This window comes from Leuciscus leuciscus (assembly GCF_965113295.1).
Source record: "Leuciscus leuciscus genome assembly, chromosome: 19".
Lineage (NCBI taxonomy): Eukaryota > Metazoa > Chordata > Actinopteri > Cypriniformes > Leuciscidae > Leuciscus > Leuciscus leuciscus.
In genome coordinates this window covers 14560712-14588654 of record NC_138743.1, presented here as the reverse complement: position 1 = coordinate 14588654, position 27943 = coordinate 14560712, and the positions used below count along the sequence as shown (strand labels likewise).

Here is a 27943-nt window from a genome sequence, read left to right as displayed (position 1 = left end):
TCAGTTTCCGGACATTTAGAAAACAAAAATTCCTCTGCCATCTCGTGACTGTTTGAGGCCCTATAACGGACATAGGGAGCAGTATAATCACGCACATCCCAGTCAAGTACGGGTGCTGGATCTCATATAGAATGCAAAGTTACAAAGTAAAGATCCGCACACCGGAGAGCTCCCATTCACAAAATTTATTTCAAGTGTGACGTAAACGTCACACTTGAAATAAATTTTGTGAATTGGAGCTCTCCGGTGTGCGGATCTTTACTTTGTAACCTATAACGGACATAGGCCATCAGCAGAGCGTTGTTGTCAGCGGTGGTTGTCTCGTCCAGCTGAAGGCTGAATGGAGAGTCCCGCAGGAAGGCTGCTCCTCTGTATCTGCACCCATTTCATTTATCCTGCATGCCACGGTGTCATTGCTGAGAGGGACGGATTTCAGCACCTGTGTGGGATCGCGCTCCATCACAGTAGAGGTTACCTCTTTGATGGCATGAAGAACCAACTTTTCTCCAATTGTGAACAGCTGTCCACATTTGGCGATCAGCAGGGAGATTTTATATGACGCTATTAGCCCACTATAATTTTAGCTGGTATTCTTAGCGAAGAGACTGCTGATGATTCTCCTACCGTGTTGCTCTTTTAAGGCCTGGAAGAACGGACGGTCCTTATCTGCCTTGTCTGGGTGGATCTTCATAAGGTGCTCCTTCAGACGTGAAGGTTTCATGGCGGTTTCATGGTTTCATTGGTGGGAGAAGGTATGGAACCATAATTAAGATATTCAATGGAATGCTGTCTGCATTTTTTTCTTGTTTGGCGGCGCCATTTTGCTCAAATGTTTTTATGATAGTGTATTTGCCTGCGCAAAAGTGGGCAATTTTTTTTTTTTTTTTATAAATGTAAATGAATAAATCATTTAAAAATGGACAAATGAGTAGACATTTAAAACTGTTGCAATTTTTGTTTTATGTTAAATGTTTGATTATTCATGTTAAATCTAAAAATGTTAAATAAAATAGAACAATAAATTAATAAATAGCTTATATTAAAAATAAATAGACATATGAGACTGTTTATTCACATGCTTAAAACATAGTTTAATATGTTTTATAAATATGCCAACATTTAAAAACATTGGCAAAAATCCGCTGCGTGAAAATCCATTCCTCCGCTGCGTGATTCTAGTCAGCTCTGGATTGTTGTCAGCGCGAAACACATTTTTGAGCACGTGAATGCTGATTCTTGTCAGCGCAGGATTCTAGTCAGTGCTTGAGCGCTGGTCTATGACTGGAAAAATAATAGAGTCGTTACAAAATAAACGTTACATAGCTTACATGTCGCATTAAACTGTCAGATTTTAGAATGTTGTAGGCAATTATTTTGCAAGTAATTACATGTTTAATCTTGTCTTGCCTGGATCTTTGGTGTAAACTCGTGAACGCCCCCCATGAACACCTGAACGTCCCCCTTTCAAAAATCTTTCTTCCAACACCTCCCGTTGTTCTCTGAACGCCCCCGTTGAGATCCACTAGGTTAATAGAACGAATTAATGGCACAATATGAGGTAAGATTAGTAATTGTAAAATGATTTATTTGTCCATCTCTCAGGTATCACTGAATTGCATTTATGATCCATAAAAACTTGATATATGAAATATAGGGGCTTTCTTTTTTTGTTATATTTTTATTTATTTACTTTTTTAGAATTTGAAAGGAATGAAACATACTGTTTGATAAGTTTAATATTGTAATTGAATTGTAATCCTTGAAAACCAAAAATAGTGCTTGAAAACGCCTTGAAATTCCTGGAATTTAAATTTACAGTATCTGCATGAAACTTTCATAATAATACCTACAGTGGTGGCATATGGGGCCTGAACATAAAGAAAAAGCAAACAAATTATACAGAGAAAGGGATGGATGACTGAAGGTGCACAATATAGGCCTGGCTACACCTATATGTTAAGTAGACCTGATAACATGGACAATGAGTGTTCATACATAGGCATGAGTGTGGTTCATAGTACTTTAATAAAGCAGTGTTTTGCTTCAGTTACACAGAAATTCACAAACAAAAATGTATAAGCAGTAGCCATATACTGTTAAAGTAGAATTGTTTTTTATTTTCAGCGACCTTGGAAAACTGTGTCAGGACAAACTACAAACATGGGACAAATACCTTGATGCTGTGCTGTTTAACATCAGGTCCAAAAAACAACTGACTACACAGTATTCACCATTTTACCTGATGTTTGGAAGAGAGGCACGCTACTTTTCAGAAGTTCCTGAATCTTTTAGTGTGAGTTAATTCACTGCATATCTACAGTATATCTTGTTTCAATCATTTTTAAATATCTACTTTTACAAATATATAATTTCTTATTATTGTCTAGGTAACTGAAACAGCGGAAGACGTGCTCCAGGAAGAGCTAATCAAGCCCGCCATGATACAGGACCAAGTGTATGAGGCAGTGAAGAAAAATATGCAAGCCTCCAGAGACAAAATGAAAGCAAAAAAAAAAAAAAAAAGCTTCAAGGGCTGTAATTCACACCTTTGTTCTTGGGGAAAAGGTGCTCAGAAGGAACATCAGAAGTCAGCAGAGGAAAGGAGGGAAGTTAGACAGAGATTTTCTGGGGCCCTTCACGATTACTTCCTTACAAGGCAAAATTTAATTTATTTAATTAACTAATTAAGATTTAATTAGCGATGATGGAGTGAAATTCAAGAAAATGAATCTAGATCACTTGGTCCCATTTGTGGAGGAAGTAGCTCGAGTTCCTCACAGGCTCAGAAGGTTTGACAGTGACCCCAGCGCCTCCGGTCCCAGGCACAGCAGCTCTGGTCCTGGTCCAAAGCACAGCGCCTCCGTTCCTGGTCCAAATAGCCGTATGGTAGTCTTAGTTCATTGAGGAAGTTGGAAGCAGTTCTTGAAACAGTGTGGACTCCAAGATAAGATTTCTCCCGTTGACCAGTTGATCTGAGGTGAGTGGATTAGCATCCATGGGAATCCCAGGATGTTGTCAGTGGTGGAGCCCTCCAGTACCAGAAAGGAAATCTCCTCTTGATGGAGTACCCCAACTTTTAGAGTGAGAGTGGGTGTGCAGTGAGTGATCACTCCTAGTCCCAGCGGCTTACCCAGGATCGTGTGGATATTTTAAACTTTCTGGCAGGGGATTTCCTCAAGGTGGAGATGGTGAAGTTGCCAGCGCAGCCTGTGTCAATGAGGGCCTGAGCTGTTGTGGAACATCGAGGGCTAGTCACTGATGTAGTTTTTGTGAGAGAGGAAATTATTGGTGGTAGCTGAATAGTACTCACCATGGGTCGAAGAGGATGAATGTTACAATTCGAGTTGAGATGACCCTCAGCTCCACATTACAAACACAGATGGTTACTGATGCATCATTGGCGTTCAGATTGAGACAGATGGTAAGAGTCAATTCGGTTGTTAAGTCGTGACGTAACCACTCTCCGATAATACTCTTTCCGGGTCCAAAGTCCAGGTCCTCTCTACCTACCTACCGCTTTCCCTAGTGTTTTGGTTATTATTGAGTGTTTTTACAATGCCGCAGTGCTGTGTCCCGTGTCCCGAGCAAACTCACTTCAACCTCGTAAATCTTCTTTTTCATTGATGCCTGGACTCTACCCTTAATTATGCCACCTGAGTGATGAGCTACACTAACCACTCTGTTGGTGTTAAAGGAATTTAAACCGCCAAGGGTGCCTCACTAAGAAGGACGTGATCGTAAATAAATTTACAGGTTCCACCATTGTTATTTCTGGACGAGAGGAGCGCTAGGACCCGGAAAAGGCTAAACGTGACGTGTGACGTCAGACTTAACAATCGGATTGGCTCTGGTGAGGCGTGAGGAGATTGCAGGTTAGTAAGTTTACTTTGGCAGGCTGTGATACATTGTGCCACCTGGAAAGATCATAGCATCATCATTTGCAAGGCATATTTGCAGTCTCAGAGAGGGCTTGAGTCCTTGACGATATGCCGTGATGAGCAATTTTGTTCCACCGACTGGCTGCAGCGAGCGTCCGCAAATTGAGAGCGTATTCAGCCACAGATAAATTTCCCTGCTTCGAAATAGTTGATCATGTACTGAAGAGAGCATTAGCAGGTGCATCTGGTGCTGATGGCATGGTTGAATCCGTGACAATTATATTATATTTTTCAGTTGTGAACCAAGGTAATTAATTGTTATTAATGTAATTTATCCCTTGCATAATTTTCACAGGCATCAATGCAGTTTGGTCTGGTAAAAATGTTTGTGTCCTGATGGCCAAAATTGGGCTATACAAAATTTTTGCCATGGACATATCACACCTTGCACCTGGCAGAGAAGTGGAAAGCGAGGTACAGTATTCAGCATTTTCAGTCTAAAGAATACTCATGTGCTATTGGTGTTTTAGTGTTTAACATGAAAAATGTATTAAATTATATATATAAATGTATATATATATATATATATATATATATATATATATATATATATATATATATAGCCTGTAAATTCAAAACATAACATGACTATGTTACCAATGTAACGCCAATATGTTTGTTTCTCTGAAGGTTATTAATGCACACATTTTTATGCTGGTGAGGAAGTATAACCAGGATAACAAGGACCAGGCAGACATGATCGACTCCTACGCAATGACCAAAATATGGGAAGGGTCATATCACACCTTAAGCAGGGTAGCTTTATCTAGGACTGAGACTATGTAATAAATATTTGACAAAACAATGTCCTTATCTAATTTAACAATCTTTTCTAATGATTGTAAGAATTGAGAAATTACAAAATGCCGACCAGATCCTGAGAGGACAAAGGACCCCTCATGCACCATCTCATGATGGTCTCACCTCCGAGTCATCCTAATCTACATTTCATTCCCCCTTCTCTCATGCTCAGATCACCTGAATTCACCCAAGAATATATGGTTGAATGTGAATGATATAACATCGAGTATTTTACATATTTAGTATCATTTGAAATGTCTCAGGGTGACTGGTACAAATGTCTCATTTCCAAATAAGTAAAACAAAAGGTAATAAGGTTTTTAAGAGTTTAGAGATAACTGGCACACAAAGGAAGGTGGTCTCCTGGCAAATGGTCACACACCACCAAAAGGTGTAACCTCTGAATGCAAATTTCTTTTGTTAGTACATGTTTCCATGTGAAAGAGGTCTGTCTATATAATGGAATGTAGCAGAGGGTTCGGGGCCTTTTCTGTACCTCAGATTAGCCCGTGAGGCTGAGAGTGACATAATAAATTGTTACATTTGATTATTCTAACTGACTTTGACATTATTTTCATTAAAGAGTTAAAAGGAATAGTCAAACATTCGCTCACAATTAATGATCCACAGATATCATTAAAACCTTTTCATTTATGGAGTCAGATTAAATAACGAGAGAATACATATTCAAATGTATTGCATTTAATCAAAAAATACTTTGCCTGAGAAAAGGACAGTAACACGTAAAGACCTTCCGCGCTGGTCGGATGCCGGTTTTGGGCCTATCGAGCATGAGCTTACATGATTAAGAATTTTCTTTATTGGTTCTATTCTGTATTGCTTTTATTAATTTGATTTAGTCATCTGTTTTTATTATTATTGTTATTTTAGTGTGATCCACGCCAGTATAAAGTTCTTCTGGGGGTGATAAATGAGCATAATCACTGGACTATTGCTATTGCTGAGTATTTAAACAGTGCATTACATATCGACAAGTACAAATATTCTTGTTCTTTATGTTTAAGCACATTGTGTTTATGTAATTTGAGTGTTTTGGTATAATAAAACACGCACAAATCAGAATAAATTCCAAAAGTCTTTTTAATAAGAATAGGAGAAATACGCAGGTGACAAATCAACAGAGCAACTGCACAAAGGAACAAAGGAAACTAAGGGCTTAAATACACAGGTAGAGTAAATTAACTAGAACAGTAACAGGTATGCCATTCAATTAAAAACCAAGGAACACAGGCAAAACTGGAGCAGGGATAATGAAACCAAAACACGATGACACTAAACAGGCATAGACATAACCATGACATAAAGTTGTTTTTTCAAACTTTTTCTTGAGACTCTTATTAGTTATACAATTGATAATTATTTGGGATGGGTTTCTAAACAGTTAATGCTATTATAAGTGCTTTTTCTGGGCATCCTAGTAAAACGGTAGAGTATGAGTATCAAAAAATATCGTAAATTAAAATAACAACACAGATTACTTATTGTGCAGTGCAATATAGTTTATTTATGTCTGCAGCAAAACTGACAAAAACGACACACACACGGTAATAATAACATCTGATTGAGCAATAAAACATCTGAAAACAATAAACTCTATACTTTAAAACCTGTATGTAATTGCAAATTATCTAAAGAACAACGTAAAATGTACATTACTGTGATGGAGAGTAGGTAAAAACTTTGCGAGGCGCTGAACGGAGCTTGCACTGAATCATGAGGTCATGATTTTTGTCTTGATGTTGCGCACACGCGCTGAAGGGGAAACAGGGGAACTGAACTCTCCGGAACACCGGAACCGAACAATGTACAGAGTTCACTAAGCTAGTCGCATCCAAAGCAGTATCTATAGCCCTTGCGTTCTTACTATCCTCGATTAAAGTTTGGATGCGTGTCTCTAGTTCTGAAATATTCTCCGTCAGCCTGTCTATCTCCCTGCATTTATCACATGTGAAGCTCTCGGCGCTGACAGAGAAGGCTATACTATACATGTGACATTGAAGCTCTCGGCGCTGACAGAGAAGGCTATACTATACATGTGACATGAAGTGGAAGTGACAATAACAGGAGAAGACATTACTCACCCTGTTTGTTGACTGATCCTACTCACCACAGTTGTTTGATAGACTTGTAAAAGGCACGAGCGCGCACGAGACGGCAAGCACAGATGGCAGGTTAACAGGCTAACGAGATACGCCAGCAGCAGGGCCGGAGTGGGGCAACTTTTCAGCCCGGGAGTTTCAGGCCCAAGACCGGCCCTCTTTTTCCATAGTGGAATTCCAAATTAGCACTTTTTCCAAATTGGATAAATGAAGCAACAGTTCATCTCTTACTATTGTGTAGTTTTTATTAATACCATGGTTCAACAAATAATGTACAGGTTAAATAATAATTCACTTAAGCTGAGAAGTTAACAAAAAAATATTCCACTATTCCACAAGGATAGGTTGATAAATTAACAAAAGCAGAAAGAAAGAAAGAAAGAAAGAAAGAAAGAAAGAAAGAAAGAAAGCATTTGAAATGTATCCCACTCTTCCACAAAGAGGCATATTGAACTAATGTTTACAGTTTTATTTGTATTCAAAAATATTCACAAATAATGCTTTTTTAATCAAAAAACATGATACCAACTCTCAGATAAATGAGGCCTATGATTAATCAGATGCAAATAGAAATATAAAACGAGTCCTAATTGAAAGAAAACAAGTTGATAAAAAGATTGAATCCAATATTGGGTGATAATATATTATAATGAGAGATTTATAAGCTATTTTTTGTAGGCTGGTCATTTTTGACCGGGAACACCACAAGTGTGACTATGTGCCATTTTGTACAAAATAAAAGTTTTTCAAAACAAATTTCCTGGTGAAAAATTAAAGTAGACTAGTGTGATCAACAGTTCCAATTTTTTATGTAATATTTACAAATTTGTTGAAGATTGAATCCAATATTGGGTGTTAATATAGCATAACAAGTGATTTATAAGCTATTTTTTGTAGGCCGGTCATTTTTGACCGGGAACACAAAAGGTGTTATAGGATTTTGAACACAACCTGAGGGTTAAATAACTTTAATTCATATTGTTTACTCTGGTATCCTCTCTACCTGTCCCTGTAGTCATCATGGCCTCCTCATTTTCAGCGGGGGACTGGCTTATCTGCTCAGAAGCTTCAAAAAAATAATTAAGAGGTAATTTTAATGCATACACAGATCAAGCTTGAGTTTTGTTATCAATATTAAATTGCATAATATTTGAAGTCTATGAATCGTCATGTATTGGGTGATACAAAAATGCTAATATTTTAATTAAATTGAATATTTTGCTTGTGAATAGGTTGACAACGCTACAACGGTATTAGCCGAATAATTACGTTGCAGCGTTGCTAATGCTAATCATTACTAGACCTATCTCTCTTTACCTGTTGCCACTTATGTTTGTCCTCTTGAAAATAAATCTGTAAGCTTGGCACATTTGGCAGCATCCTCCTCCAATGCCTTTCTTTTTTTCAACCTGGCTTTTTCAGCCCCTCCTGGCCTCTTCCTCCCATCCATCCTCCCTGACACGTACCGTTACGGTAGGGCCGACCCAGCTATCGGTAGGCGCTGGCGGTGCCGCGGTAGCCTACCTGAGAAAACGTTTTGGAAAAGACGGGCTATGGACCCAACCAACTCTATGGGAGGGGAGGGGAGGGGAGGGGAGAACTCCCTCTCATGGTACAACCCATGCAGAGGCTGTGCGCTGCGGTGTCAGAATGCGGAACGTGTGTAGCCTAATGTAACTAACGTGACAAATGTGAAAAAAAAATTCCTCGACCGGCCCAAAAGTGACGCGGCCCACCGGGAATTCTCCCGATTCTCCCGATTACCCACCCCGGGCCTGGCCAGCAGCCATATCACCCTGTAGCCCAAGACTGGTTGCCCACTGAAGCTAAGCAGGGTTGAGCCTGGTCAGTACCTAGATGGGAGACTTCTGGGAAAACTAGGTTGCTGCTGGAAGAGGTGTTAGTGAGGCCAGCAGGGGGTGCTCACCCTGTGGTCTGTGTGGGTCCTAACGCTCCAGTATAGTGATCGGGACACTGTACTGTTAAAGAGCACCGTCCTTCGGATTAGACGTTAAACCGAGGTCCTGACTCTCTGTGGTCATTAAAAATCCCAGGATGTCCTTCGGAAAAAAGAGTAGGGCTGTAACCCCGGCATCCTGGCCAAATTTGCCCAGTGGCCTCTGTCCATTATGGCCTGCTTATAATCCAGATATACTGATTGGCTTCATCACTTTTCATCACTCTGTCTCCTCTCCACCAATAAGCTGGTGTGTGGTGGGCGTTCTGGCGCAATATGGCTGCCATTGCATCATCCCATAGACAATAAAAGAAATGGACACAGCGACCCCACAGACTTCGACAGAGACCAGAGAAGTCAATTAGAAGCACTCTCTTCCTGATGGCTGAGCGTACTGCTCAGCCTCAAACTGAGCTTGACGAAGTAGATGTGACGTGAGCAACCTGTTTGACAGTTGTAAGTCTTCTAGTATCTGTGCCAAGAGAAATCTGAATCATTCCCTCCAAATCTTGCAGAGATGGAGAGTGTGAGTAGGAGCTGTCCATGAGTCCTAGGAGGAGCAACTTTTGTTAAGTATTCTTGAATTGACATGCCTCCACGTCCCCCCGATTGCCTGCGAACTTCTCCTCCTGTCTATACGGTAATTTCTCTACTGTGCAAGAGTCGCGTGGTTATGACGCAATTGTTAGCCCATTTTTACAAAACGACTTCTACGGGGCCATAATGTAAGATACAAGGTATTGGAGCCTTTTATACATTGTCGTGTTTCTTTAGAAATAAACAATGGACAAATAGTGTCTTTAAACGCCTCAGATGTAAAGTTGTTCGCTGTCAAAGTGACGCCAAAATGAATGGGAGTCAATGGAATGCTAACAGCAGGTGATGGATGGATGCCCCTTTCCAGATGCTGGATTACCCCCTTGCATCATCCAGGTGGTGCTGCATATTGGTTGATGAGATTCCCCCCTTCTAAGTAAAGCGCTTTGAGTTCCCAGAAAAGCGCTATATAAATGTAACAAATTATTATAATTATTATATTATTATACTAGCATGTTGTGCTTGCGATAACGACAGACATCCTAAGTTTCCCGGAAGTTCCTAATCTAAATCGTTGCAGACATCCCAACCTGCAAAAAGTCATTTCAGGGAGGTATCCCGAATTATAATAATTTGCGGACATCAGGGAGCCGCTATCAATATGCGGGATGCCCGCAAATTATTATAATTTGGGATACCTCCCTGAAATGACTTTTTGCAGGTTGGGATGTCTGTAGCGATTTAGATCAAATCTAGCGATGTCAGATTAATGTGATAGGCAATATTAGAACAATCTCTAATATATGTTGATGAATAAGTTATATTTAGCAATATAAACAACAAGGAATGATGGTAAATAGAGATTCAAAGCAGAAAGCTATACAGAGCTTACAGCCTTTAGGACCCAGCGGAAACAGCTAATTTGCTCCATATAGACTAGAGCTATAAGGCCATCTAGTGGCAAGGGTTATGAAAAATCATGTTATATATTTTTTTTCCCCCACAAGAGGTCAGCAAAGACACCCAATGCAAGATATTTTGAGCTGAATTAAAACATTTATGCATGAAATTGTCATTTTGAATTTAAGTTTAAAGAATGTGAGGATTGTGCTTTAATTACTATTTATCTATTATTTATTGTTCAAATCTAGTAATTTAAAGGTATATATAATAATAATAATAAAAGAAAGAAAAGTGCCTTAAAAAATAGAAACAATATCAAAATGAAATAAGCTTTCTGAAAAAAATGTATATATATAATTTTAGGTCTTCGGATCATTTTGACAGAGGAAAGGATTTGTTACAGAACTCGCACGAGGGAAGGATGAAGGTTTTTATGCACAAAAATACTTTAAAATTTTAATTCCTTTACTTGCTCCACTTGGTAAGGTCATGTGACAATGTAACATACTATTGTCTGAAATATTTGTTTTACATTTTTAAAACAAAAAGCTTTTTTTTTTTTTAAGATTAATGGCAACTAATTACTAATGGCTTGTAAATAAACGAGATGAAACGATTCAAATTTTATTCACATTTATTTTGCTTTTAGTGTACTCACAAAAAATGTAGAACACCTTCAGCAAGTTTCATTGAAATTTTGTAGGTAAAGTTACATTCAATCTCTAAGTCAAACGTAAAAGCTTCTTCAATATTTACAAAAGAAAGAGACAAGATGCTACACAAACATTGCATCTGACAAGTTCCTTAATTTTGTCAAAAGGCATCATCTGTTGTAATCAAAACAGAGCACAGTATAAACAGGAACCAGAACACGTGTCACAGCTTGGTTTGACTTCAAAATTTGCTCCAATGGTCTAAGGATGATAAAAGAGCTGAATGTGCTTCTTGAGATCAAGATATCATTTGTACAATAATCACAGTTAAAACACCCCTTCTATACATACTTACACTTTAATAAGCTCATAGAACCAGCAATACACCATAAAGCATATGCAAATCGTTTTCTTACTGAAATCACAGATAGCTAAAAGTGTTTAAAGTTCCCAAAATACATGGTTATAAACTTGGCATTGTTGATTATATTGGCTGGAATTTAGAATATAAAAAAATGAAATCACTTTAATATTGTAAACTGTAGTAGTGGATGAATTGATGGTCATTCTGTTTTGGGGCTTTTCTTTACGTCTGTGGTTTAATGTTCAAGGTGCCACATGTATTTTTTTTTACCTCCAATTCCTAATCCCTGCATCCCTTTTTGACCCCTAAACAAGCTGCCTTTAATCCACAGTCATCTCCAGACATTTTAAACAAGTTTACAGTTTTATTTGTATAAAAATCCCCCCCCCAAAAAAACAAAGAGTTAATACTGATGCCAAAAATAGATAAATATCACTTTTTTTTCTGTATTCAATTCAGCCATCTATTTCACAGCTCTAGGAATAACCACATTGGTCGAGCGAGATTTGTGGAGGGGCAGATATAAAAAAAAAACTAAAGACAAAAAAAAAAAAAAAAACATTAAAATATTCCTTGTTGCAGACAAAGTTCTCCAAAGTCCAATACCCTGGCACTACTCCATTGTACAACGGAAATATTCCTTGATTATCTGTTCTTTTTCTCCATCTCTCTCTCTTTCTCTCTCTTACTCTGTGGCCGGTTCGGGGCGGTCCTCGGGACTGGATCCTGCTTCTTGTCCCGTGGGAGCAGGAGCTTCAGTCGGAGAGGCAGTGGGATCTGGCACTGACTCTACTGGTTTCTCCTCCTCTTTGGGCTCTTCAGTGGCAGGACTGGCAGCGTTGGGCTGCTCTGCTGGTTTCTCCTCTACTGGTTTGGTTTCTCCGGCTGGCTCCTCTGCTGGTTTGGCGTTCTCTTCTAATGCTCCTCCTTCAACAGCTTCAGCTCCCTCAGTTTTGTCTTCCTCCACCGCATCCTCAGCTCCATCTCCAGTCTCCTTCTTGGTTTTCCTAAAAGAGAAGCCACTTAGCTTGAATGACTTCTTAAAAGAGAAGCGCTTCTTCTTCTTCTTCTGTGTCTCGTTGCTTGCGGAGGGAGTTGCATCCTCAGGTTTGGCGGGCTCCTCTTCAACGGGAGCGCTCACTTCTGTGTTTTTCTCTTCTCCCTCCACGGGCTCCTTCTCCGCAGGATCCTCAGGCTTCTCTCCATCAGCACTGCCGTTAGCCTGAACCTCTTTCTCCTCAGCCGCCGCTGGAGACGCGTCTCCGTTCACCTTTACGTGACCGTTTTCCTGAAGCAAATAACAGAGCATCATTACACAACCAGCTTCAAACTTTCATCCTCCACTCACTGCCATTATAGAACTTGGAAGAGCCAGGACATTTTTTATATAACTCCAATTGTATTCGGCATAAAGAAGAATGTCATATACACCTAGATTGGCTTGAGGGTGAGTAAATCATGAGCTAATTTTAATTTTTGGGTGAACAATCCTTTTCATTCTTGATATCTGTAAATGTATTACGACGTTACATTTGTTATATCTGATATCTAAAAATGTTTTTCTGATATGAATAATAAGGAGAGTCATTTCAGATATCTAAAATGACTTTCTTACTAGTAACAATCACAATCATGATATCAAACATTAGGATTTGTAATAGTAAAGGCCCTTGCACACCGAGTCCAAAATTTTCGTATGCAATTTTTCGTATTCGTCATTCGGTGGCTCTGAATTGTCAAAACACCTCTCAAAATGCTTGCTACGGATGCGAAAAACGCATAAAATCGAACCCGATCCGATTTCTTTTTATGTCGAAAAAAAGTTTGGGAAGCAGTGTGTAAACGTGACTGACACAACATGAGGTCGTATTTATTTTTTAACGTGCGAAAATTTAGGACTCAGTGTGCAAGGACCTTAAGAATTATATTTCTGATTTGTTAATTTGGAATTTCAACTAGTAAGAAATCAATTCTTGATATCAATAATTGAATTACAATAGTGACATTTAATTAGTGAATATACAATTACAGATATCAGGAATTATAGGTTTTACTAGTTGAAATGTAATTCTTGATATCAAGAATTCGTACTTCTGCTAGTGATGACGTCATTGTTGATATCAAGAATTAGCCTAACAATTTACTAGTGGAAATGCAATTCCTGATATCAAAAATTGCCATTGTTTCTAGTAGAATTCCTGATATCAAGAATTTGCATTTTAACTAGTGAAAATGTAATTGTTGATATGAAGAATTCATATCCTGGGAATGATTAAAAGTCCAAACGGCTTGCCATCTGAGTTGAGGCGCGTTACACTTAGTGTAAGACACAACACCAACATCAACGCTGCGAAAGAACTAACGGCGCGCAAAAAAAAGCACACAACCCTGTACAAAACACCGATTGTATGAATGGCCATCACGGCACAGTATAATATATTTAATGATTACAGCAGTTTTCGTTGTTCCTATGCGATTTCCCCGATGGACGGATTCCATCCATTGTGATCCTGAAGCGTCTATCGAGCCTCTGTGAATAAAGGCGTGGCGAGTCATTGTTACTCTAACAATCAACCCCCCACATTTCCCCCTCGTTCTCAAGACGGTAGAAACACACACACTGAAACAGCAAATTCAATTATTCCCCACACAATCCCCTATAGTTTGTCCGCATAAAACCAACACAACCTCTTTCGATCTCTCGACCCCCCCCCCCCAAAACAAAGGCTTCTCCTGAACAAATAACGCCGAATCTGATTTCGGAAAACATTTAAGCAACATTTTATGATTATACATATATTTAATACATAAGAACTTCTTATCTATTGGATATTGAGGACTGACAAAGCGCCCGGGTTATAAACATGGCATAATTCGTGTGGTTGTTGGGCGCGGGTCTCCAGCAGAACTCCTATAATGAACACAACATAATTAAACCAGTTCTCTTGTGAAATAACCGTTACCTGCCCGTTGGCTTTGGATGGTGAAGCTGCAGCCTCTCCGGGTTTTTCTGCAGCTGTTTCTCCATTTCCAGCTGTCTTTGAGACTTGCGCTCCCATGCTTTCACTCCAACAAAGAGCTCAACAGATACAGCACAGAACAAAGAGCAACAAACGAAGCCTCTTCCCGGAATAAACACCTGGCCGACGAGCGCGCTGCGAGTCAACGAAGCGAGCGAACCCAGTCTCAGAGAGGAAACCGGTAGGAAAAACTCTGGCAAGTGCAAGTATTTATTTAAATCCTAGATTTGTGCCCGTAACACTGTCTAGACTGCACAGAAAATGGAGAAATTTCCCTGGTCGCTAATAAGATGCGGAGTCCAACGCCCAACTGCACCGATGAATGGGCATTCCGCGCGATGACGTCACCCGGGGCCGTCTTCGACCAATCAGGATCGACTATCAGCGAGAGGGCGCGACTAAAATCTGAACCAGCCAATCGTAGCAAGAGCGTCTGAATTTGGGCGCGTCTTAAAAGTCTGAAGCGAACAATAGAAACTGACATTGTTGTATATAAAACCGAGAATAATTTTAGAGTTATAATCCATACACCTTTCCCCCCCCAAGAAACCGTTTGTCCTATCTATGTTGGAGCCTACCCAGCGTCTTATAAATGGTTTCATCATGAGGTTATCGTCAAAACTTTTCATTTGTACATTAAAAGATGAAGCAACATTTTACTTTGAAAGATAAGTGATTTTTTTTCTAGTAATCTTTTTTCTAATAATTTGAGAAACATTATTTATTTGACTGCCAAATGTGTACCGATCTCCAGCAAATCTAGAAAGATAATATTTCATCACAAAATAAAAGTTATTTAAGATCCAAAATAAAAAAAGAATGTCCTTTGTGCATAGCATCACTTTTTTTTCTTTTCTTGTTAATTTGTAAAGTGACACTGTTATTCATGTAGCCTAAATAATTTGCATGAGCGATAACATGTTAGCGTCACACATCCAAGAAGGGGACAGTCAATCACCCGTTCAATGCTTTATTTAGTTTTAATGGCATGTTAGAGAAAGGGATAGTTCATCCAAAAATTAAATTTATTTACCCTCATGTCGTTCCTAACCTTCGTTCATCTTCAGAACACAAATTAAGATATTTTTGATGAAATCTGAGAGATTTCTGTCCCCCCATTGACAGCTATGCAACTACCACTTTGATGCTTCAAAAAGTTCATTAAAAGATCATAAAACTAATCCATTTGAATTGAGCGATTTAGACTTTCTGAAAAGACACACATGCTTTATAAGATGAACAGATTGAATTTAGACTTTTATTCACATATAAACATTTCCCAGCAAACACATTTACGTTGTGGCAACTTCTGTGGCACGTTGCATTTCTGCTTTGGCAAAGTCGCTGTAACAATGGAGAATTGTAAGACGCGACAGGGCTGTAGCAACGTTGTTGCGCGACATTCAGCAACTGAGACGACATTCTGGCAATTTTTATTTTATTTTTATGCTAGATAGGCCTATTCGTTCGGGTCACATGACGTCACTGTAGCTTTGCACCGCCATCTTTACGACCAACGGTCTCAGTAATGCCTGCAATATGTTGTGCAGTTGGCTGCAACAACAGGCGAAAGAGGAACCCCGAACTGGTATTTTATTATACCAAAAGAAAAGGATAGAAGAGAGAATCATTTAATTAAAAGACTTGAAGTCTCATGTTGGTTTTTGGTTAATTATATTCCATTATACTCTCAATGCCCAACATTATACAGACAGATATCGACAGATAATGTTTTCAGGGTTCTCAAGTTTTATCAAAAGCTTGGAGTGAGATCACATGCGGTTAGGGGAGGAGCCCTAATGGAGCCCATTGTTCATAATTAACCAGCACAAATTGAAATTATAACAATTGGTAAATCTGATAAATGACAGAGCAATTCATCACATCAAATATACTCTTTAATGTTATATTTCAAAATTACAAATATACAAAAATTACAAAAATATAACAAATTGCTCCAAACAGTTTGGAAAAACAAATCTTTTTGCATTTTGAATGTGTCTAGTCGAAATGGTATAATGATTTACTGTGTGGTGGGACATTGTCAACAAATGATATATTAGAGTATTAAGGTGTGTGTGTGTGTGTGTGTGTGTGTGTGTGTGTGTGTGTGTGTGTGTGTGTGTGTACACAAGAGCACACACTCCAGCTTATGAAATGTGTTTTGTGTTGTAAGTGTTTGTTGCACATTTTGATGCCTTGATAATTTAAAATAAAAATTTAATTAAATTAATTAAAATAAAATGAAGAAATACATCTTAATTCCTTCCCATACCCACTAACATTTCCCTTAGTTTCAGATAACGTATTAAGCGTATTAATAACGTATTAAGCTAGCCAAACTGAGCCAAAGCTTCTGGCCTGGTTGCAAAGTAGTTGTAGAATTTTTGACTGCATCAATAATAATGTATACGATGGGCTATATATTAAATGTTCTAGCCTAAAAATGTTAGATGAGCTTTCTGACCGAGATACGTGCTGGCGGCAGGAAACTTCACTTTGTGTGCCTGCGCCTCGTAAACGTTATTGTTGCAGGCCCCACCTCCGGAGACCAAGCAGACAAATTACTGAAAATACAGGAAAGGAAGAAGAGAGTCGGGAATCGCGTCTGTTCTCTGCCAGCTCCTCTGTATAGTATTTATTGACAACAAATCAATCTCCAACATTCACCAGTTTCTTAAACCACAAAAATAAACTCCTATAATCTCTTTTCATTGTTTGTCTTTTTCTCATTTAACCTGTTTTAACATACAACAACCCTTTTTTCATACTTTCTCATGGGGCAAAAGTCAAATCTAGCAAGTTATTACTTTGATTATTCACCTAAGTGCATATTTTAAGTCTGTTTCAACTCTTAAAGCATTTGTGACATTTGTTTCATTAGTTTGTCAAAAATCAACATTTCAAAGCATGAACAGCTATTCATGCCGCCATTACACACTTCTGCATGAGCTGATCACGTGACCATCAAGCAGTGAGCTTTGCACAACATATAACAAAACCGATTAACTTTTAACACATAACCCAATGGAACATTTTGCTCTGAGACACTGAATAAACATGTTAGAACCAAATATTGCATTCACAGAAGTATTTACAGCAGTTTTTACCACAGTAAGACCCACACAACACTTTTAGAAATCACACATGTAAGTTATCAAATTCTCACAACCAGCCCTCACCGTACATTGCAATTAAATGGATGTTACCCTATTTGATCAAGTTTTCCCCGAACAGTTGTACTATATACCTGAAAATACAGGAAAGGAAGAAGAGAGTCGGGAATCGCGTCTGTTCTCTGCAAGGGCGTAGGTTTGGCCTCAGCTTTGGTGGGGACATCCCCCCCCCCGGAATGAGTTTTCTATATGTAATTAAATAATGAACAAATGAATAAAATACACACGTATCATAGTATGCATTCAACACAACAAATCCATTATTATTATCTATTATTATTATTATTATCCATGATTACAGTATTCCATTAATACTAAAATTGTATCTACTATTCTATATCAAATTCTATTGATATATTCTATTCTTAAATATTAAATTCTTAGGCTACACTCACTCACAAATACATTACATAAATAGAATGTAGAAACGAAAAATGTCTCAGATCCACTGTTTATGTTGACTGCAAGATTCTAAGTTAAGGTCAGCTAATTAACATTCAGTGACTTGCTAACGTAGCATTCTATCATGATAGCGTGACTTCTATGAGTCTATCAGTGCTGCACAGCCTAATCAATACTCTTAACCTTAGTTGAAAGATTGCTGCTGCTAGGTTTAACTGTAACAACATGGTAACACATACTATCACCAATCAATACTATTTTCCACAGTAGAATCTGCATTTGAAAGCCTGGTCAGTCACTACTACTGCTAGTTTATTTGTGTGGCTAGTTATTTTGCCTACTTACACTCTGATTTATGAAAAAGCTTCGTATGTCCCCTTTCTTCTTCTTGGGTGGCATAGCTGATCTATCTACAAAGTACAAAAAGTGGCAAAAAACAGAATATTAAAATGTTTTACTCTGGCCTTTGTATGTGGCAGAGAGACAGCCCTGGTAACTTACCGTCGGCGTCGTCGACGCGCGCGCGCACACACACACACACACACACCACCCGCTCGCTGCCAGTGCAAGCACAAAAGTAGTCCCGGCCCGCGCGTGTAGCCTGTCAGATACACCGCCGCCAATCAAATTACGGCGTTTCTTGTACTGTCGTTGTTTTGGCCGTTGGAATCGATCCAAATAGCAGCGCAAAGATCCAAATAGCAGTTCAAAGGAGCTTGCTAAATATTGGTGGGGACAAATTTGTCATCTCAAAATATTGATTGGGACTAGTACCTAGCGTCCCCCCCTAAACCTACGCCCATGGTTCTCTGCCAGCTCCTCTGTATAGTATGAGCGGAGGCTGCAGAGATAGCGCGATCCCGTGTCAAAATAAAAGTCTCTGTTCTAAGTGTCCGTGCAAAATGTAAAAAAAAAGGTCCTTCATGAATGTCCATATGAAAGGGTATAGAAGGTAAATATTATTATATATATATATATTCATACAACCATATTGTGTACTCATTTTTCATGGGTACCACACTCTCCATGACAAAAGGAAATGCAAAATCCCATAATCAACCACTCTTAATAAACAGCAGTAGCAACCCCATAAGGTGTGTGTACTGGAGGTCAATATAAGTGAGGGTAGGTGGTAGGTGTGGTGTAATTAGGTGAACCCCAAACAGGCATGTGTGGAATGGTGTAGGCAGTAACTGAGTTCAGTGTGGGGTAGGGGTGGATTGCAGGTTGGCCCAACATGTCATATGTATAAATCTGTTTTGGCCTCCGCTCCCTGGCTGACCTTCTCACACCGGTTTCTCCTTCCATCCTCAGATCCTCGGCTCCATCTATGTCCTCAGACTCACTTTCTGGATTCGTACAGTTTCCTTCATCAGCATTGTCTGGACATTTAGCGTCATCAAGGTAGGTATCTGTAGCTACTAACCGAATGTTTTCCCTTACAGGTGCTCGTTCTGGGAGTTGGTTGTTCCCCACTATTGGCCAGCTGACTGGAGCTCTCAACCAGTATCCTCCTACTCTACTCTCTGCATCTGAGTCTGTCAGATCACCGTCTCCGACGTTCTCTTTGTTGACTGTTTGTCTAACTGTCTTTCTCTGTCTTTCAGGCCTCGTGGATCTAGGTGTCATTGCTGGAGCTTCCACCGGTAAGTCATTCACCAGTAACAACAGGTTTCGATGCAGCGTCCTGGTTTTTCTGCTATCACCATTCTCAGGGTATACCACGTATATGGGGTTGTCGGTCAATTGTTCCTTTACCACATATACTGCTTTTTCCCAGTAGGACCGCAACTTTCCTGGGCCTCCTCGCTCCCTGAAGTTCCTGACAAGTACTCGATCCCCTGCCTTCAGCACAACTCCTCTCACTTTCCGGTCATACTGCTCTTTCCCTCTCGCGCTTGCCTGACGGCTGTGACTTTCCGCGATTTTGTATGCTTCAGTCATTCTGTGTGCCCACTGCTCCGCATACCCGTTTGGTGTTGTTTCTTCCTCTTGCTCCACCAGGCCAAAGATCAGATCCACTGGAAGGTGAGGATGCCGTCCATACAACAGGTAAAAGGGAGAATACCCTGTGGACTCGTGCCGTGTGCAGTTGTAAGCGTGCACCACTTGAGGTAAGTAGTCCTTCCATCTCTCCTTTTCCCTGTCTGTTAGTGTCCTCAGCATCTGCAAGAGGGTCCGGTTGAGCCTTTCCACTGGGTTCCCTTGGGGGTGGTACGGGGTAGTGCGGGAGTGACCGATGCCAGCAAGTTGTCTAAGGTTCCGGAACAGTTCATTTTCGAATTCACGGCCTTGATCGTGATGCAATTTGGCCGGGTATCCAAAACGTGGGATGTAGTCCTGGAACAAGCGTTCTGCTGCAGTCCGCCCTGACTTGTTTTTTGTTGGGTAGGCTTGGGCGAATCTGGTGAAATGGTCCATGACCACTAGGATATACTCATATCCTCCTCGGCTCGGCTCCAAGTGGAGGTAGTCTATACACACCAGCTCCATAGGTGAGTGCGTTGTGATACTGCTCATAGGCGCTCGGACGTGTGCGGTGGGTTTCTTCTGCTTTATGCATGGGCACCTCCTGGTCACGTACCCCTCTATTTCATTCTTCATGTACGGCCAGTAGAATCGATCCCTTGCCAAGCTGAGTACTCTCTCCGTACCCACATGTCCCATCCGGTCATGGAGTTGCTCGAGGGCCAACTTCTTATACATGTTTGGTAGAACTAGTTGCGTTCTTTCCCTTGCCCTTCGGTAGAGAAGTCCCCGTTCCAGATACAGATTTTTCCACTCGTACATGAGCTTTCTGCTGGTCCCCGTCATGCTTCGTCTCATTTCCTCAGTTGGTATGACCCCATCGACATTCCACTGTCTTAGGGCCCGTACACACCGGGACGAATATCGGCGCGCGTTATTCGCCAGCGTTTTTCAACGCGTTTTTTGTGTTCACACCCAAGCGATTTTCGCTGACGATGAGCCGAGTGAACATGCAAATTCATTCCCTGACATTAGATGGCGCTTAATGTAAAACAGAAATACAATACCACTCCATAACAGTCTATACTCTGCAATACCACTCCATAACAGTCTATACTCTGCAATACCACTCCATAACAGTCTATACTCTGCAATACCACTCCATAACAGTTCTCTTTTAACAAGATTTTTGTAGTCGCTGTTGCGTTTGTCATATAGTTCTTTATTCCGACACCAACGAGACCAGCAGCTCTACATTCATCTTGCCTTGCATCTTCCTCGTCATTTCTTCCCGGCAGTGTCTGGCGTATATCTTCTTCGCTGTAACGTATGTGTGCTCGGCAAGACCGTTTTGTGTTTGAGCGCCCCCAAGTTGTGTTTTACTGTAACTTCAGAAGCTCCAGACACGTGAGCAAAAGCGCCAATCTCATTGGTCAGATAGTTTTTGACGCGGCGCGCCAAACCAAAAAAACAAACCCGAGGCGTTTAAAAAAAAAAGACGCTTTTACGCGTGGCGTTTTTCGCGTCGGTGTGCACACTCACATTGGCGCCCTTTGTTTAGTCACGAGGCGTTAAACGTCGGCGAATATCGCGCGTGAAATTCGTCCCGGTGTGTACGGGCCTTTACTTGTGAAATCACTGGGTCCTCTTTTTGGGCGGTAACCAGCTCTTCCAGTCCAATTGTCGGCAACCAAGTGGTAAATGGCTGTAGTTCCTCTCCCCCGTAGACAGGTACAATGCAGCGTTCCAGGCCACATCCTTATCTTCTGATACGCGACTACCCTCCCAGGCTGCTCGTACTACACTGGTAGGCAAAAGTTTTGTGCACTCTGACTCAAATGCTTCAATGTCCAGGGGGAGACGGGACAGAGTGTCTGCATCGATGTTAACCCTGCCTGGCCGGTATTTGATGTCAAACCGGAAGTCGGATAGCTCCCCGACCCAGCGATAGCTCACCGCATTCAGCTTCGCTGTGCCCATCACGTACGTCAGTGGGTTGTTGTCAGTATACACTGTGAAGTGTGAGGCGTAGAATAGGTAGTCCCAGAATTTCTTACATACCACCCACTTCAACGCCAGGAACTCGAGTTTTCCGCTGTGTAATCGATAGTTCTTCTCAGCTATCGTCAGTGTCCTGGATCCATACCCGATGACCCTCAACTTTCCCTCCTGTCGCTGGTACAGGATAGCCCCCAAACCCTCTTCCGATGCGTCGGTATGGAGTGTAAAGGGTTGATTGAAGTCTGGATATGCCAGAACTGGTGGTTCTTCAAGCATATTAATTAGTCTCTCTAGAGTCTGCTGATGGTTTCGGTTCCATTCCACTGGAGTCTTTGAGGGAACTTGTGGCCCTTTAGTTTTTCTTCGGCTGTGTACATCCTGCTCAGTCCCTGGCTTCCTCTGCAGCAATTCATACAGGGGTCTTGCGACTCTGGAGAAATCCTGGATGAATGTTCGATAGTAGCTGAGAAACCCCAATAACCTTCGTATATCCCCCACCGTCTGAGGAATCCTGCGTGTGAGAGACCGGACAGCTTCCAGGTCCTTTGGATCTACCCGCACCCCTTCAGCCGACACCAGACGCCCCACCTACCTGACCTCTTTACGGAACAGCTCACATTTTTCAGGTTTTAACTTGACCCCGTGGCGCTGAAGGGCTTTTAATACTCTCCTTAGGCTCTCGACATGTTCCTCAAAGGACTTTGCGTAACACAGGACATCATCTAGGTATGGTATGCAGCACTCATCCCTTAATGAGTCAAGCTTCTCCTCCATGCTACGTTGAAAAGCAGCAGGTGCGTTTGACAGGCCGAAAGGGATACGGACCCACTCATACAGCCCCCAAGGTGTAGTGAATGCTGTCATATGTCTGCAACCCTCAGCGATAAAGCCCTGGTGGTATGCCTTACCTTGGTCTAAGATGCTGAACCAGGAATATCCCCCCAGTGTGTCAATTAACTCCTGTATCCTGGGCAACGGGTGCCGATCAGGTATAGTCTTCTTATTCAGGAGACGGTAGTCCACGCAAAGCCGGAGTTTGCCGTCCTTTTTCCTAACACAAACCACTGGAGCGGCGTATGGCGACTTGGACTTGACAATCCATCCTTTAGCCAGGAGATCTTGTATATAGCTTTTTACTTCACTGAACAGGGGTTTTGGTACTGCCGAATACGCCCTCTGAACAGAGATGTCATCCTGAAGGATTATTGACATCTGCAGACTGGGGATACGTCCGATGTCGTCGTCGCCCTTACTGAAGGCGCCGGACTCCTCATATAACATCTTCTGTACGACTTCAAGTTGGCTCTCACTCAGATGTCCTAAGTCAACAGGAGGATACCACACGGCTGTGTTCATCACTCCCTCTTGTGTCGCTGCAGTCTAGACCCTTGCCATCTGCCTTGCTCCACTTGTTCGTCCAGAATCAACTATTTCCTCTACCCACTGCAGTGTTCCGAGAAGCGTACCCTGCGCTAGAGCTACGTCGCATCCTGTGTTATTCCCTATGAGTATGGAGAAGCATGAATTACGTTGTTTTGGTATCTCCAAAAGTCCCTCCCCAATATACAAATGTCTTAAGCGGGCATTATCCTCTTGTGGTTCAAACAAGAGTACAGAGTCCATCTGCGCTAACTTTGGTGGAACTCGACATTGAACCCAGGTGACCTGTCCTGCCGGAATGATGACTCCTCTTTGGCCGTCCTTTAAACGGCCACCTTCCTCATCTTCATCTGCTGTCCGTATCACCTCGACTAGGGTCTGTGCCTTCTCGCTAGGAACATTAATGGCTCCAGCTAGTAGCATAGTAAGTGTTGGCATGAGTCGTTCAGGCTGTTCCTGAATCAGTTCCTCTACTACATTGAAGCCCAGAAGTGGTCTCTCAATCGGCATCTTGCTCACTAAGAATGGGACATTGATGGACAGGTTGGGGTCCTCATTTCCTAGCAAGTTAACTGTAATGATTGTCCATCCGTCGAATGGAATTGGATTCCCATTCACAGCATATACCTCCAAGTCATTTTCACATCCCAGTAAGTCTCGCAGTGGCCTCACCTCAATATTGGGTAGGTATTTATCCTTCCACATGCGATCCACTATGCTGACCTGTGCACCTGTATCAAGTAGTGCTCTCACAGTGAGTCCATTTAAGTTGCACTGGGTTAATGCTTTGCTTCCAATTAGCTTAATTATTGTGTCATTCTTTTTCTGGCAGGGATCCAGAACATTGGCTCCTGGGCTCCTATGCACCACTTTTGTGTCTGTTGATTTGTCTTTTTGTCTCTGATTGTTGTGTCCGGGCCTGCCCAGCTCTGAGCAGGCTGCATAAGTGTGGGACATTCGCTCCGCGGTCACTGGTTGCCCCTCTACAGTGGCCGGTTCTCGTTTCCCTGCCGCTGAGGTCGTCTCAAACACCCAGCTGCCCGGTGCCCTTCCTCACCACAAATGAAGCAATGTGGACAGTCCTGTCGCCCTTCTCTTGTACACTGTGGACAGCAACGGAACCGGCTCACTCTGTGGGAGACTGGATGACTGGTGCAGCATTGGCAGCCCCTCTCGACCTGTGCTGCCATGGAGTGTTGTAGTGTCTCGACCATGTTGGTTAGAGCGTCGATCCTCGCAGTCAGTTGTTTGATTGGGTCGTTCTGGCTTTTCTTTACAGCAGCCTCTGTCCTTCCTCCCACATCACTGCCAGGTTCACTATGGACTTGGGCACTACTCGCTGTGGACTGTTTTGTTCTGGTTGGTAGCCCCAACCGTCGCAGCCTCTCATTTTCATTGCTTTTGACTTTCATTACATGTCGGAGGATGGCATCATCAGTCACGTTACTGTCAGCAAGCAGCGGCTTCAGTTCGCTGCGAATGTCTTTACATCGGTGACTCAGGCCCTGGTACACTGTATCTAAAAACACATCCTGTACGGTGGCTGCATTATACTTTCTCTCTGAATCAGCTTGTCTTGCTGCGAAAAGTATCTTCTGTTTCAGCCCCATTACTCTGTACAGGAATTGCTGAGGGGTTTCATGCTCACTCTGTTTGGTGCACATTAGTTCTTGGAACAGCTCTGTGCTATTTCGGTCCCCCAAGTGTGATTGTAAGAAACCTTTTAACTCAGCTACAGTCATATCATCCTTGTTCATCAGCATATCTTTAAAAAAGCCTGGCTTGATAATTCGCAGCACCCCTCTGACAATGTCGGCATTGCTGAAGTTCTCTTTCAGACCGCTGTCTATTTGCCTGCACACGTTGTTGTACGTGATGTCTGACAAGTGATCCTCAATCTGACCTCCGTGTATTTTAAACTCACAGGGCTGAATATACTGTAACCCCGTAGGAAAAGCAAAATCATGAGCTACATGTTTGGGTCGCTCAGTATGATTTACGTGTGCTGTAGTGGTGTTCCCCTGCGCTACAGTGTGAGTCGAGTCAGTGTTCTGTGTTATATCTTCATATTCTGCAAGCATTTTATGTATGTTTGTGTTTGTTTCAGATTCAGCCCCCTTAACACCCCCTGAGTCGGATGCCACATGAGGTGGAGTCATGTAAGTGTCATCAGTGGTGGATGGATGTAACACATGCGCAAAGTGAGTGTTTATATCAACATCAGATGTAGATGCAGCAGCGCCAATCTGTTTTGCTGATTTTACAGTATCTTGCAATGTCAACAGTTCGCTCATCCCTTGGTCCTCAGCCTCAAGCAAAGGTTCACTGGACATGTAATCGTCAATATAGCCTACTTGAAACAAACCTCACTATCCTCCAGATCCAGTTCACTTGTGTGGTGTCCAGGTACTGGCCTTATACCCTTGGCAATGCGGAACAGTTCGTCAGCAGGTAAAGTGATTAAATCTCTCTTTACGTCCCACACCAGCTGTTTCCTTGCACGATCCGCCATTATGTCGCTTTGTCGGCACTCCCGTTGTAGCCTCAACCCTCAGGATGAAGACAGCCACCAGCAGATCGCCTGGCACACGCCTTGTAGCCTCGTTGTCTGTGGATGTAGCAGCCGCCGGCCTCTAGCCCCAACGCCGCCTGGTCCCACGGTCCTGGAAATCTTTGGATCCGCCTCCTAGCGTCACATGGAGTGGATCCCGGACGAGTCCCCAGGAATCTGTTGCAGGCCCCGCCTCCGGAGACCCAGCAGACAAATTACTGAAAATACAGGAAAGGAAGAAGAGAGTCGGGAATCGCGTCTGTTCTCTGCCAGCTCCTCTGTATAGTATTTATTGACAACAAATCAATCTCCAACATTCACCAGTTTCTTAAACCACAAAAATAAACTCCTATAATCTCTTTTCATTGTTTGTCTTTTTCTCATTTAACCTGTTTTAACATACAACAACCCTTTTTTCATACTTTCTCATGGGGCAAAAGTCAAATCTAGCAAGTTATTACTTTGATTATTCACCTAAGTGCATATTTTAAGTCTGTTTCAACTCTTAAAGCATTTGTGACATTTGTTTCACCGTTAGTTTGTCAAAAATCAACATTTCAAAGCATGAACAGCTATTCAGGCCGCCATTACACACTTCTGCATGAGCTGATCACGTGACCATCAAGCGCGAGTTCAGAGCGAGCTTTGCACACAACATATAACAAAACCGATTAACTTTTAACACATAACCCAATGGAACATTTTGATCTGAGACACTGAATAAACATGTTAGACCCAAATATTGCATTCACAGAAGTATTTACAGCAGTTTTTACCACAGTAAGACCCACACAACACTTTTAGAAATCACACATGTAAGTTATCAAATTCTCACAACCAGCCCTCACCGTACATTGCAATTAAATGGATGTTACCCTATTTGATCAAGTTTTCCCCGAACATTTGTACTATATACCTGAAAAGGAAGAAGAGAGTCGGGAACCGCGTCTGTTCTCTGCCAGCTCCTCTGTATAGTATGAGCGGGGGCTGCAGAGATAACCCGTAACCGCGATCCCGTGTCAAAATAAAAGTCTCTGTTCTAAGTGTCCGTGCAAAATGTAAAAAAAAGGTCCTTCATGAATGTCCATATGAAAGGGTATAGAAGGTAAATATTATTATATTCATACAACCATATTGTGCAGGGGCGTCATGCAAGCCAAAATTCTGGGGGGGCACAATCTGAGACGTTGCAATTGTTTTCTGACGGGTGATATGGATCATGTTAGGAGGAGTCAGGGGGTTTCTCCCCCTGAATTTTTTTTAATTCTGGCTGCTAAACATACCATTTCAATGCAGTTTGGGAGGGACAGAAATACCTTAACGGAGCTAGCAGCAACCCTCCTCTATCTGAGGACTAAGTTAAAGTATCTATTTTGTAAGTTTATGTAAAAGACAGGTTGATGAAAGAACTGTAAGCTCAAATTCAAAAGCTTTTGAAGTCTACTTCATTAAAGCATGTTTACACACACACTTACTGTACACTTAGGCCTACTACACATGATTTTAAAAACAGTATTGCAGTTTTTATGTTATGATAATTGGTATGTGACCTAAGAACGATCTTACATTAAAGGTACATAAAGGTGCTGAGGTCTGACTTTGTGGTGCTCTGAAATTAAGTTATTTTAATATTAATATGTGATGAAGGACTTTGAAAGAAGTTTGACAGATTTCAGTGCTGAATAAGGTTAACACACTACCCCGTTTATTTGAAAATGGTTAATATTTGACAGAAATGTAAAAAAGTAATCAAAACCGATCAGATAACGTTACTATGGCTTTGTATGGCAGTAACGTTAACTAGTTTACGGTTAGACTAGGCTAGTGTCACAGGTCGGGGTGGAGCGCCAGCGGGCCGCCCACCCCTCCGCCCGCGTGCCGCCCCTGAGGAGCTGACCGTGGACACAAAGGAGGCAGACACAGAATTAAAAATAAATATTCTTTATTAAATAATAAAAACAATATAAAGTCCCTTCCGCATCCTCCTTTCTTCGGGAGCAGGTTCTTCCAGCATCAGCAGGCTCTTCCAGCATCAGCCGGCTCTTCACTAGCCTCAGGCTCTTCCAGCATTAACAGGCTCTTCCAGCATCAGCAGGCTCTTCCAGCATTAGCAGGCCCTTCCAGCATTAGCCGGTTCTTCACTAGCCTCAGGCTCTTCCAGCATTAACGGGC

General features: G+C 41.6%; 1 protein-coding gene and 1 long non-coding RNA gene across 2 annotated transcripts; one reads left to right on the top strand and one right to left on the bottom strand.

Annotated features, from left to right (window-relative positions):
• Positions 1–304: 304 nt before the first annotated feature.
• Positions 305–2656, top strand: LOC309482943. Its single transcript, XR_014200452.1, has 3 exons — positions 305–752; positions 2125–2293; positions 2388–2656. It is a non-coding gene; the product is annotated as an uncharacterized lncRNA (long non-coding RNA).
• Positions 2657–10872: 8216 nt separating this feature from the next.
• marcksa (myristoylated alanine-rich protein kinase C substrate a) lies at positions 10873–14613 on the bottom strand. The gene is made up of 2 exons (XM_082147027.1): positions 14237–14613; positions 10873–12561 (listed from the first exon to the last, which is right to left on the bottom strand). The coding sequence occupies exons 1-2, from the start codon at positions 14330–14332 to the stop codon at positions 11959–11961; spliced, it is 699 nt and encodes a 232-aa protein (XP_082003153.1). The 5' UTR covers positions 14333–14613; the 3' UTR covers positions 10873–11958.
• Positions 14614–27943: the final 13330 nt, after the last annotated feature.

Excerpts from the sequence above, each read along its gene's own strand:
- marcksa (XM_082147027.1), bottom strand. The coding sequence starts at position 14,332 with ATGGGAGCGCAAGTCTCAAAGACAGCTGGAAATGGAGAAACAGCTGCA. Across the intron at positions 12,562-14,236 it reads CATCCAAAGCCAACGGGCAG|GAAAACGGTCACGTAAAGGT; the intron begins GTAACGGTTATT and ends TATTTGCTTCAG.